This window comes from Filicampus tigris, chromosome 14 (assembly GCF_054856515.1).
Source record: "Filicampus tigris isolate MCC_2025a chromosome 14, RoL_Ftig_1.0, whole genome shotgun sequence".
Classification (NCBI taxonomy): Eukaryota; Metazoa; Chordata; class Actinopteri; order Syngnathiformes; family Syngnathidae; genus Filicampus; species Filicampus tigris.
The window spans coordinates 430,014-443,617 of record NC_141230.1 but is presented as its reverse complement, the minus strand read 5'-3'; the positions used below and the strand labels follow the sequence as shown (position 1 = coordinate 443,617).

The 13,604-nt window shown below is 44.0% G+C and overlaps 1 protein-coding gene across 5 annotated transcripts in view; it reads left to right on the top strand.

Annotated features, from left to right (window-relative positions):
* The window catches only part of rab3gap1 (RAB3 GTPase activating protein subunit 1), a 188,794-nt gene that overhangs the window by 16,696 nt on the left and 158,494 nt on the right, over positions 1 to 13,604 (top strand). For 3 of the 5 annotated variants that reach the window (XR_015089492.1, XR_015089493.1, XM_086051122.1), the window contains exons 7-8: positions 8,133 to 8,298; positions 10,662 to 10,761. Coding sequence is in view for 3 of the 5 variants with exons in the window: in XM_086051122.1 (XP_085907248.1) it covers positions 8,133 to 8,298; positions 10,662 to 10,761 (266 nt within the window). In the remaining 2 variants the exon portion in view is untranslated. The remainder of the gene's footprint in view (positions 1 to 8,132; positions 8,299 to 10,661; positions 10,762 to 13,604) is intronic. The other 2 variants (XM_086051125.1, XM_086051123.1) reach the window with 1 other exon arrangement.

The window sequence follows — 13,604 nt, the reverse complement described above, 5'->3', positions numbered from 1 at the left end:
CAGATGATTCTGTGATATAACACTAATGCCAAATGCCCTTATGAGGGGGAAAAGACCTGTATCAATTAAGTCAAGTCAAATGGTTCTAACTCTTTTCTTGTGTTTTTAATGTAAATAAAGACAATACAGTTGAGCACTGTACAATTGTGAACCTGTAAACTTCAGTACTATGATGTTGAACATGTACAAATTAAAGCAAACTGCTTGTCAGTCGTAAAAAACACCTTAACTTCTTAACTGAATGCAAACTTGAATCAATAACATTTCCTTTTCCTGTAATTGGACCAATACTGCCAAGGCTAAGTATTAGCACTGTAATGGCAGAAATCCTGTTTTACCATTAGCTTCAATGTTGGTAGTCGAAGGTAGTTCTGACTCGTTCATAGTAGCACATCTTCTTATCCATGATTTGAATTTCTTTTAATTACTCACACGGACTCAAAGTTCCTTTTTTGTCTTCTTGTATTAAAGGTTTTGTAATCCAACAAAGTGAGCAATGTTATTCAGTACAGCATATGGATAACATGTACTTAGACTACGAGCACGGTCAAAAGCTGTTTGCTTCCGTGACTACCAGCACACTGTATACTAAACACTCTGCTATACTACTACTACTGCAAATGCATTAAATCTTTAAGATAGATGACAGAATTGAGATACTACTTTATGATGACATAATTGATGACAAGCATTGGCTCTCACATTCCCGGCCCCTAAACGGAAGACTTGCAGGCTTACAATTACAAATGAGAGCCAAATAAGTAAGAAACATATATTATTCAGTGGCGTACGATCTAATAAAACAAATTAAATTCTTCAACTGTCTGCCTCACAGATAACTTGTCAACAGGTCTTTCCAGGGTGTTTGTCTTTGTCTTGACCATAACGCGCCTTATGTGTTCTTGTGCATCTGGGATGACATGATCGACTCTTCCCATCAACCATGATCAACGGGGCGCAGATTCACCCATTATCATGACAATATCTCCAGCAGACAGGTTTGTCTTGAGTTGATTCCACTTTGGGCGTTCTTGTAAAAGCGGGAGGTACTCACGCACCCATCGTTTCCAGAATTAATCCGCTAGATATTGAATCTGCCTCCATCTCCCGCGTGTACATGAGTCTTCTTTACTGAACAATCCAGGTGGTATCACCGGCTGCTTCTTCATTAGTAACAGATGATTTGGAGTTAACACTTTGAGATCTGTGGGGTCGTGGGTGTGGTTGTAAGTGGTCTATCATTCAGTATGTATTCCACTTCACACATCAGTGTCTGTAGACACTCATCTTTAAGGATTTGCTCCCTGAGCACAGATCTCATCACCTTTCTTGTGGAATGTATTTGTCTTTCCCAAACTCCTCCAGAATGGGAAGCTGCAGGCGGGTTAAAAATCCATTTGAATTCCTTTTTGCATAAGTGCATCTTGGATCTTTGATTGATTCCATTGCTGAAGAAACTCTTTTAATTGACGTTCAGCTGCTACGAGGTTAGTTCCATTGTCTGACCTCATAACTTCAACTTGTCCTCTTCTGCACAGGAAACAAATTGCGTTCACACATGAATCAATGTCCAAAGAGTGAGCAACTTTAAATATGCACTGCCCGTGTAGTGAGACGAGTGAAGAGGACTCCATATCTTTTGACGCAGCTGCGTCCCTGTTTCACATCGAACGGGCCAAAATAGTCCACTCCTACATTTGAGATAGACGGTTTGTCAGGGACTATTGTATCTGGAGGAAGGTTTGTCATTTTTTGTTGAAGGGCCTTGCCTTTTACTTTTCTGCAGACCATGCACTTTGACAAGATTCTCCTCACCATTGAGGTCGCAGAAGGTATCCAATATCTTTGTCGTAATTTTGAGAGCATTTAGTTCCGTCCACAGTGTCCAATCTGTTCATGAATGTCTCTTAGGATTAGTGTGGTGATGTGTGAGTCCTTCGGGATGATGATTGGATGCTTCACATGATCTGGCATGGTAGATGCACAGAGACGCCCTCCATGGCATTCATGGCATTGCGACAGCTCACCAAATATCTTGAGAACACGGTCAAAGCCTTCCCATCTTCCGTTTTTATTATTGGCCAATTAGAAGCTTTGTTTAGTAAAGCTGTGGCAGTTTTTATTGGGTTTCCATAATTGTTGTGGAGCAGCTTCAACGCTTCTTCATAACCGCTGCATCGATCATATGTTGGCAGCTCTTCACAAGGTCACTTGGTTCTTAACGAGTATTTTATTTATGTGTGTCTGTTGTTGAATGAGATGCCACACATCTCTTCCACTATTATTACATTGTGTATTTTGATACTGTACTTTTGTTCATTAGTCGATTCTGCTTTGGGCCTTGGTATCTGACTTGTATCTCTTTGCTTGGGGATAGCACCAGATGGCTTGGCCAAGCTATTTTCACAATGACACGTGGACGTTTTTCTTTGTGACTTGATATGTGGATTGTATGCATGTTCACTTAATGCTTCATCTTTTGCATGCGTAAGCATGCTTACGACAGACTTTTTAGTCAAAAGCTTGCTAGAAGAAAATGCCGCTAACGGCGAAGAAAATAGTAACTAAAAAAAAAAAAAAAAAAACAGTCAGATACAGAAGAGTATGGATCTAACATCAATTAGCATGCAACATCGATGACTGCAATGCGTCACGCTTTCTACCTAACATCGACCTAAAGCACACCAATCGTCATAAATAATATCAAGAATGATCCACAATTGTCAATTGCCGCGTCATAAACAATTAATGGACAATGGAAGCCAGTGCTACTATGAACGAGTCAGAACTACCTTCGACTACCAACATTGAAGCTAATGGTAAAACAGGATTGCTGCCATTACAAGCACTTTGTGGCAGAAATAAGTATTTCGTCGCTGTCCTGTGAAAAACATGCATGTCCAATTTTGTATTTAAAAAAAATTATTTTTATGTTAATATCTGTAACGCGGAAACACCATTCACATAAAAATTAAAAAAATGGGGCAAAATGTGTTTTTCACATGACAGCAATGATATTGGTTTCATATAAATTAAATTCTTAGTATTAATGTACTTATAGCCTTACATTTTTTTTGTATACTTTACAGAAGGAACGCGTATACTTGAAGTTTCCATATAAGAATAAGAAGGCCTTTATTGATCCCACAGTGGGGAAGTTTTCATTGTTACAGCAGCAAAGATATAGGGCACACAGGGACGGCGGCATAATGTAGCCATTAATGTATAACATTAATGGCAAACATTCAGGATCAAACTTATGTAAATATACGCAGTAACTTTGTGTATATACACACCAACATACATCTACATAAAAAGTATGAGGAACACTCAATATAGCCTGTATACAGTACAGAGGAAAAATACTCTAAGTGACAGTGCTTCAGTGCTGCAGTGAAATATAAGGAACAGCATTTGATAAAAATAAAACTAGACTAACAGTAGTGGCAAATGTTGAGTATTGCACAATTTAAGCTCAGGTGCAGGACTGCACAATTGCACTAATGTCCGCCAGTTTGTAGTACATAACATGTTCTTGTTAAAGAGTCTGACAGCAGCAGGCAAGAAGGAGTGGCGGAATCTCTCCTTTGCACGGCGGTGGTGAAACAGTCTGTCACTGAAGAAGCTGTGGAGTGCTGTTAGGGTGCCCTGGAGGGGGTGGGCCGGGTTGTCTAGCATTGATGACAGCTTGGCCAACATCCTCCTGTCCCCCACCGAGTCCACAGAGTCCAGGGAGCAGCCCAGGACAGAGCCGGCCCTCCTGACCAGTTTGTCCAGCCGAGACGCCGCCTGCCCAGGTGACCACTCCCTGGAAGATGACCGATGCAACCACCGAGTCATAAAAGTTCCTGAGGAGTGTCCCCTGAACCCCAAAAGACCTCAGTCTCCTGAGTAGGAAGAGTCTGCTCTGACTCTTCCTATGTTGTCGCACCAGTCCAGTTTATTGTTCAGATGAACACCTAGGTACTTGTAAGTTGAGACTCTCTCAACACCTGTTCCCCAGATATTCACTGGTGCAGGTGAAGAGTGCTGGCGCCTACCGAAATCCACCACCATTTCTTTGGATTTCCCCGCATTGATCAGGCGGCGGTTCTGCTGGCACCAGTCCACAAAACCCTGAGTAAGTTCTCTGTACTCCCGATCATCTCCGCCTGTGATGAGGCCGACAATCGCAGAGTCGTCAGAGAACTTCTGCAGGTGACAGGTAGGGGTGTTGTAGTTGAAGTCCGAGGTGTAGAGGGTGAACAGGAAGGGAGCCAAGACAGTTCCCTGTGGGGCCCCCGTGCTGCAGAGGAGCACGTCAGACACACAGTCCTGTGTCCTCACATACTGTGGCCGGTTTGTGAGGTAGTCCTGGATCCATGTGGTGAGGTGGTGGGCCACCCCCGCCCGCTCCAGCTTGTCTCCCAGTAGGGTGGGCTGGATGATGTTGAAAGCACTGGAGAAATCAAAGAACATGATCCTCACAGTGCTCCCCGCCTTCTCCAGGTGGGAGAGTGAAGTGTGGAGGAGGTAGATGATGGCATCATCCACACTGATGCCAGGCTGGTATGTGAACTGGAGTGGGTCTATTGAGGAGCACACCAGGGGGCTCAGGTGGATGAGGACCAGTCTCTCCAGGGTCTTCATGAGGTAAGACGTCGGCGCCACTGGTCTGAAGCTGTTGAGCTCCTTCGGGTGGGGGGTCTTTGGCACCGGGACCAGGCAGGATGTTTTCCACAGCTGGGCTACTCTGCCTAGCTTCAGGCTCAGGTTGAGCATGTGCTGGACAATTCTACACAGCTGGTCTGCACAGGATTTGAGGGGTTGGGGGCTGATGCCATCTGGACCCGCTGCCTTCCTCGCCTTCATCTTCTTCAGCTGGTTCTTCACCTGAGATGTTGTGAAGGCCAAGGCTGGGCAGGAGGGAGTGGTGGCTGTCTGGTGTAGCTGGGAGCTGGAGACTGTGGAGAAAAGAGATGAGGGGGTGACACACCCAGCAGGAGGAGTAGGTGGAGGCTGCAGCAGGAGAGACTGAGTGGGGGCAGGCATCTGATTGAACCTATTGAAAAAGAGGTTCAGCTCATTTGCCCACTTCAGGTCCCCCCTCAGTCCGGGTCTTGGGTTGTCCGTGGCCTGAGATGGTCCTCAGGCCCATCCAGACTCCCCTGGCATTATTTCGCAGCAGCTGCTCCTCCATCCTCTTCCTGTAGGGCCTTATCCCCTTTCTGATCCTCCTCCTCAGCTGGCGCTGCACAATCTTCCGCTCCTCTTTGTTGCCTGACACAAAAGCCCTCTTCTTCTCCTTCAGGAAAGCTTTTATGTCTGGTGTGATCCAGGGTTTGTTGTTGGAGAAACGCCTTACTGTCCCAGTGGGTATGGTGTTCTCCATGCAGAAATTTATATACTCTGTAACAGCGTCCGTTAGACTACTAATGTCTTCCCCTTGAGCATCGCTGAATACTTCCCACACAGTTGTGCTGAAGCAGTCTTTTAAGGCCTCCTCGGCCTCTCCAGACCATCTCTGAACCGTGCAGGTCACAGCTGGCTGCCTGCGGACCAGAGGTTTGTACACAGGCTGGAGAGCCACCAGGTTGTGATCAGCTTTGCCCAGTGGGGGGTGGGGCAGTGATGTGAAGGCCTCCTTGGTGTTGGCATAGAAAAGGTCCAGTGTTCTATTGTCTCTGGTGTGGCAGGTGACATACTGTCTGAATGAAGGAAGGGGTGGCATGATTGAAGTCACCAGAGATGAGTAGCAGGACATTTGGGTGCTGCGTTTGTAGCCTGCTCACGGCTGCAGTCAAGACATAACAGGCTGTGTCGTCGCCGTTGGCAGCGGGGGGGGGGGGGGGGGGGGCGTAGACGGTCACCGCGATCACATGACTAAACTCTCGCAGGATGTAGAATGGCCCCATGCCAACAGCTAGCAGCTCAATATCCCTGCTGCAAAGCGGCTCTTTAATCGTGATGTGCCCAGGATTACACCATCTATTGTTCACAAACACAGCCAGCCCTGCTCCTTTCCTCTTACCACTCTCAAGCGTCCTGTCCGCGCTTATGATTTGGAAGCTGTCCAATTCTATGACCGCGTTCGGTGTTAGCATGTTAGCCATGACACCGTATATAGCATCAGGCTAGCCTCCCGGAAGTCCCTCTCATGCCGGGTAAGCGCCGCTAGCTCATCCATCTTGTTGGGGAGAGATCTTACATTCCCCATGATAACATACGGGAGGACGGGATGGTATCGTCTCCTCCTTTCCCGGCGTTTAACCCCCGCACGAGATCCCCGTCTCTTCCTCCTCAGCTCACGGGGGATATCGGGTCTCGCCTTGGGAGCCGGCGCTGTTAGCACGGAGTGATTCCGGCTGTAAACAATGGTGGCGCGGCTCCGAGCCAAGTCGCCAGACACGATCGCGCAAAAAATAGCCACCGGCAGCATGAATACAGCAGTTTGGGTGTCAATTGCTACGCAAGTTTACGACTTTCAACTATGTGAAAAAGGTATGAGGTAGAGTAATAGTAATGTACAAAAACACACGAAAAGATTCACCTGTGAGCCGGAGGTGCTGTGGCGGCTGCCACTCACGCGGCGCCGGAAATTGAAACGACGCCGGAAACGTATAAGTTTATCTTAGACTTTGGTGTATCCTTTTCAATACAAGCCAAGTATACTTAAGCATACTTCTGTGAAGTTTAGAAAATGAAATATTTAAAAAGTATACTTTACGTATACTGCCTCAATTTTAGTATTAAAAAAAAGTTTACTTATAGTATACTTCGATAAACTACTTTTTGCTAAGGGTTTGCTAACATTTCTAAAGTTGTGTAAGTTGTCTTTGTGAAACAAACATTCTTAAAACGAAACATGTACAAGTTAGCTTTGGCCATTGTTACTTTATTCGTGTATAGTCATGGTCCTCAACCCCGAAGTAGTCAGGGGCGAACCGACTGCCGTTTTATTTGGCTTGTTCAGCCAAAAAACGTAAAGCACCTCTCGGTCCAGTGAGTTCAAGCGCAGCCGTGAAACAAAACTAGGTTATGTGGGGATCACATTAGGTGGACATTATTGTCTATGCTGTTTCTGCATAGTGTCTTATTACTGCCTGGACATGTGCAACTGCGTAACATTTTCCTCTTCTACTTTTGTATTCATCTTATTGGCCACTCAACATGGATATACTGAACATAAAGGGATTCAAAATAAAACAGACACATAAAGCAAATGAATTTAATAAAAAAAAAAAATAAAAAAAAGGTAACTTTAAAAATTACCATCCTCTATTACGTTACAAAGATGTTGATGTTGTCATTGTCGACAAACATATATTTTAACCATATATCACGTTTGACTGGTTCTATTGGTTCAAAGTTCACAAACACGTCGTCTATATCACTGCTGTTATTAATTTCAGAGCTCCCGCGATCGACGGGGTCCGCCATTATGACTCTGAAGAATTCCGGAACATCCTCTGCGGGCTCACGACACCGTCACGTGTATATTGTGATGCATTTCATTGGTTAAGAGGCCAAGAATTGGTTAGAAAAAGAAAAAATGACGTATACGCTCTCCGGGCTTTAAGGGTAGAAAGATTCAACAGGCTCTAGTGGTAGAAATTTGGTTATGCACTCACAGCCTTAATGGGTTAATATTCCCCACCTCCCCACAATATCGTGATAATTATCGTGTTGTGACTATCGTATCGTGATATTTGAATATTATGACTCCCTATAGAATACCATTTTCAACCACTAGTTACCACTAGCACAGAGCAAATGTGTTAATTTTAATGTTTACTATTTTAACTCCGACTTCTTCTCTTTAGTTACAATAGTCATCATTGTCAGAAAAAAAAAAAATCATTGCTAGTGTAAACGTTCAAAATGTTGCTTGCTTTCCAAAGAGAATAATTGCCATTACAAATACTATTTGTGCACACCTTGTTCCGCTTTCCCTTGTTATATATATTTTATATTGGACAGCCATTTTGCCAACACTAATATAATTTTCTGTGACAGAAAATCTTAATCAGGGAAATAAGTGTGGTAAACAATATCACAGTACTTAGATTTTTTGTAACCTCTGAGGTAAACAATAAAACACACTGAAAAGGTCTAATAAGTCTTTTTTGTTATTTTTTGTCCTCTTCAATCAGCCAAGTCCCCATGTTTGTGCAGATCCAGCAAAAGTGGAGGCGACTATATTCTGGTGAATGTCAGGGACATGGTGTCCACACTGAATTTGAGATGGTACACCTTCGTAAGGTGCCAAGTCAGTACAACCACCTGTCTGGCCTTCTTGACATCTTCAAATCAAAGACAGTAAGTTTGAGTGTCGTGTGAACAGTCCAATGTTCTATATCCATGGGTGTCAAAGTTGTTTTCATTATGGGCGGCATCGTTCCAGAGGACGAGTGTGAAAACAGAGAGTATACAGTAAATGTTTACAGTCATCATATTGCACAATTGCTCCTGCATTTGGTTATAATTACTAGGGCCTGTACAGCAACTCCTGCGAGGTCCCCATTGTCACTGAGTGTAGCCACCCTGATTGAGACAATACAAAGACGTCAGCAGAAGCCATATCTTAAAATGCAGAGATGGACAATCGGTCCCAGAGCCAGAACGGGATGTACGGACACCTATTTTGTGGATGGATGCACATAGGACGAGAAGTCTTTTAAAATCCGACAGCCTAAGCAAGGACGGCAGTAGGTTTTCTAATCGTCCCTAACCAGTCAAGTACTGACTTTGACGTTTTGTGTTGGATTCTTTCAAAAAGCAAGACCACTGTTCACTTCTGCCATACCACGGAGCCGCCTTTACCTGCCTGCACAGTACACATCTCTTTCGATATTCCCTGCAACAACCCTGTAAGATTGCACAGGCATAGTCTGCCCTCAAGTAGTTCAACACTTGGATAACACCACATGCAGGACGCCACACAGACGACTCACAAAAACACGCCCTGCCTGTCTTGTGTGTGAAATCTGGGATAAGGTATATATTGGGTGTAGGAAAAGAGTGAGTAGCAATTTTGTTTTGTTTACTAACTGTTAATGTTTACATACCTATCCCTTTGCATGTGAAGTATGTCCTTATCTGGGACTGGAACAAATATTGAGCACAATATCTCCCAGTGGCGCTACGACCTGAAAGTGGAAGTCTTTTGTTCCCTTCTAAAATAACCTTACGTTATTTTGCAATCATTTTATTGCAATTATTCATATTTTACAATAACTTTATTGCAAAATAACACAATACAACTGAAAACTTATTTCTTTATAACGCAAATGTTTTGCAATAAACACAATAGTATTGCATTATAAATCGATTTTAAATATTCTCATGAAGTCATCTGGCTTGCTACGGTCCGCATCATCATCATCACTTTCATCACATCATGATGGTCTTATGTTGGCAGCCCAAATGCTATCTTGGTTAAACATTTGTAAACAATTCAATCAACTCACCAAATTCCCCCCTGCTAAGTGAATGTGCATAGGAAATTAGCCATCTAATGAAATTTAAATAATGCTTATGTATCACGATACCGCTACCCTCCCACGACATACACAGTTTTTTTTGTTTGTTTGTCTGTTTTTTTTTGGTGCGGGGGAATGAGGGGTGGACTGATGGAAGCACTTTCAAAGAACGAGGACAGATGGGATCGGATGATTATTTTTATGGATAAGGACAGAGGGACAAGGACTGAGGGTACCCAAATCGCGGACGGAAGATGGACTGGCAAAAAAGGGTCAAGTGCCCATCGCTGTTAAAATTTACAGAATGTGAGCTGTGCTTTTTTTGGAATGAACAATTTTGGCACATTTTTTGCACATTTACAGGGGTCATACTTTTGCGACCTTGTCCGAGAGGTTTCATCTGATTGACTTAAACTTGGTCTATACCCATCTCAAGACCTCGGATGATAACATGTATACAAATCTTGATTTTTCAACATACTTTGCCATACTGTATGACAGGGATGGGCCATCGAATTGTGCATTTCATATTTTCTTCACCACATAAGAGGAAATACTTAAAGGAATGGTCCAGCGAGGATGGCCCATTTTTCACTCAAAAATTTTCATCAGAATAATGTAACTATCCTCTCATTTTCAATTTTATCAAATTGATTTGCTGAAATCAGTAAATAATTACTCTTGTAACGCCTCTCTTTGCCCAGCAATAGCAGCCCAAAGTCCGCAACAGGAGCCAGCGTTTGTCCCACTAACTTGGTTGTATAAGGAGCATTCAACTGAAGCTCCATGCCTGGCCAATTTTGACCTACTCACCTCAGCGGCCGAACGGCAACTGCTGCCCTGGCAGCGCCAGTGGCTTTAGCTGTTAGCTGCCAGTGCTGGCTGGCTGCCTGTCTGAAAATATTTTCGTGTCGCTTAATTTCTGAAAACTACGACCAATCACTACCAGAACTCATATGCACTTCCCTACTATTTTCCTTTTCAACCTGTAAAAATATTAATACAATGGGCCAAATATTTGCGATCTTGTGGAGGTGATGGCTTTTCTTCATAGGAGCTCACATTTAATGTCAGTAAAATCCTTAATATTTTGCCAATTGCTTTGAACTGCTAGTAACTGCTTGGGCCCTAATAATGTACATATTATAAAATGCTAATATTATAAATGTTGTCACAATACACTTCTCTCCTTGTCTTTAGGGATACACCATATACCCCTTACCGCCAATCAACGTTGCAATCCGTTTTACCTATATTCTTCAGGACTGGCAGCAGCATTCGTGGCCACTGCAGCCTCCTGGTAGGTTTATATTGTGAAGGTGATTTTCAATGTGCTGTATCAGATGCATTCACAGACTTTGCCCCCTTTATATGCTCAGCTGTCTTGATCACTTTACAGATTACACTTTTCATGTGAACTCCAGTGAACTCCCATTTATCGCAGGGGATATATTCCAGCCCCCCTATGTATGAATACACACTTTTTTAACACATTGTAAATGTTTTAGATAACCGATCCAGCTATCCTACTTCCGCTAATCTGGGGTCAAGTCTTGTGGACAAGAGCTTGAGCAGGAAAGGACAGACTTTTTTCAGCTTCCATGGGGATCGTATATAAATTCCTGGTAATACAAAGTTCCTGTGGCCCAGGTGGTTTGCATTTCGACTGTATCTGATATCTGAGGCAATGTTACTCAAATGAGACTATTAAGATGTATGCAGGGGGAGATTTTGTTTGACTGTGTTAGTCATTACTGACACCCTATGGCTCTTAAACATCATTGCAGTTAACAGAAAATGTTTCATACACTTTCAAGTTAGTGTATTATTGAACGCAGAGCTGGGCAGTCCATCCCTGGGCCGGACCGGTCGGACCCTCCGGCCCAGCCGGATGCCCATTTTTGGGGCGGAGGGGTGGGGGTGACAAATTAAAAAAAAAAGACTGGACTAAGCATGGCTGGAAGTGGATTTTAGTCTGGCCCACTAATCGGACCTCATGCGTGTGACGTGCCCGCGAGGCGACCAAATTTCATCTCAGCCTACTCGGTGAAAGGCTTCTTTTTAGGCTTCTTTTTAGGCTTCTTTCAAAACAAATTGTGTCCGGGAGGAAAATCAAGCTGCGCGCAGCACTCAAGTATGACACTGACACATCATGCACTTCCCTACTTCCGGAAGTACGGCGTAGCAAAACTGCTGTGTAGTGGTTTGCTGGCATGCTTTTATTTTGAAGGCCGGGAAGTGTGAAGGAGGGCACGTGTGGAAAATAAGTAACTTGAATCCTTGCAGACTTGTCGTCTGTTGGACCCAAATAATTATACAATACGACAAAACCGACCCCAGGGCTCGCAATGGAAGAAAGTACAGTACACGCAGCTGGGTTGTTGTGTCTTTCACAACTTAATAACTTGGAGAAGTCTCAAAGCGCAGCTTCTTTTTATTGCGTAAACGGCATTGATTCACAGACGAGTTGAATCACTGATAACACTTGAACACTCCGCGCATGTCGCGGCGCACTGAGGAAATCACAGAGCGAAAAACTACGCCTGGAAAAGTAGGTCCACACACTACATGGGTAAGTACGTGAGTAAGTGGCGCGTTTGAAGCGTGTCTGCAGCGTGTTTGAATAGTAACTTAGCCAGCTAATTGTCTTTAAACAAACCTCTTCCGTTAGCATCTCTCCTGCGGGGGCATCGCACACTTTTTTTTTTTTTTTCTGGTGGGGTTGAGTAGGTCGGAACGGGGTGGGGGCCGACAATGTTTATGAATTTGGCCGGGGGGTCGCGGCCGGAAACTATTAACAAATAAATTTGATAAATTCATTGAGAAACTAATTGCTCTCTGACAATCAGTACAATACACTACCATACAACTTTATTTATGTCAGTCTGGCACTGACGGACGCCCATTTAGATGGCGGTTGACAAATGGCGGGATACTTTTTAAAAATGTTGGACTACGCACTGATGGAAGTGGATTTTTGTCTGTCAGAGTAATTGTCAGTAACCGGGTCAAGTATGCCGGTTTTGCTGATGTTTTTTGGAGGGTGAGAGAGACAGATGTCAACCACGGGCATAAACACACACTGTTTTGGTTGTTGAGTTCACTGACAAATGCCTCCTTACTCTATAGTAGATGCTGCGATACGTTAGCGTATCAAATACACACACCGTAACATGTAAGATAAGATAAGATAAGAATGCCTTTATTGATCCCACAGTGGGGAAATTTTCATTGTTACAGCAGTAAAGATATAGGTCACACAGGGACGGCGGCATAATGTGGCCATTAATGTATAACTTTGACGGCAAACATTTAGGATCAAACCTATGTAAATATACGCAGTAACGTGTATATACACATGTATATACACACCAACCTACATCTACATAAAAAGTATGAGGAACACTCATTTCGGCCTGTACATAGTACAGAGGAAAAAATACTCTAAGTAAGTGACAGTGCTGCAGTGCTGTAGTGAAATGTAAGGGACAGCATTGGATAAAAATAAAACTAGACTAACAGTAGTGGGGAATGTTGAGTATTGCACGGTATTACAGTAGTGGGGAATATTGGGTATTGCACGATATGAGCTCAGGTGCAGGACTGCACAATTGCACTAATGTCCGCCAGTTTGTAGAGACTACACAATGTTCTTGTTAAAGAGTCTGACAGCAGCAGGCAAGAAGGAACGGCGGAATCTCTCCTTTGCACAGCGAGGATTTAACAGTCTGTCACTGAAGGAGCTGCGGAGTGCTGTTAGGGTGCCCTGGAGGGGGTGGTCCGGGTTGTCCAGCATTGATGACAGCTTGGCCAACATCCTCCTGTCCCCCACCGAGTCCACAGAGTCCAGGACAGAGCCGGCCCTCCTGACCAGTTTGTCCAGCCGCTTCTTGTCCCGGGCCGAGACGCCGCCTGCCCAGGTGACCACTCCCTGGAAGATGACCGATGCAACCACCGAGTCATAAAAGTTCCTGAGGAGTGTCCCCTGAACCCCAAAAGACCTCAGTCTCCTGAGTAGGAAGAGTCTGCTCTGACTCTTCCTATAGAGGGCGTCTGTGTTGTCGCACCAGTCCAGTTTATTGTTCAGATGAACACCCAGGTACTTGTAAGTTGAGACTCTCTCAACATCTGTTCCCTGGATAT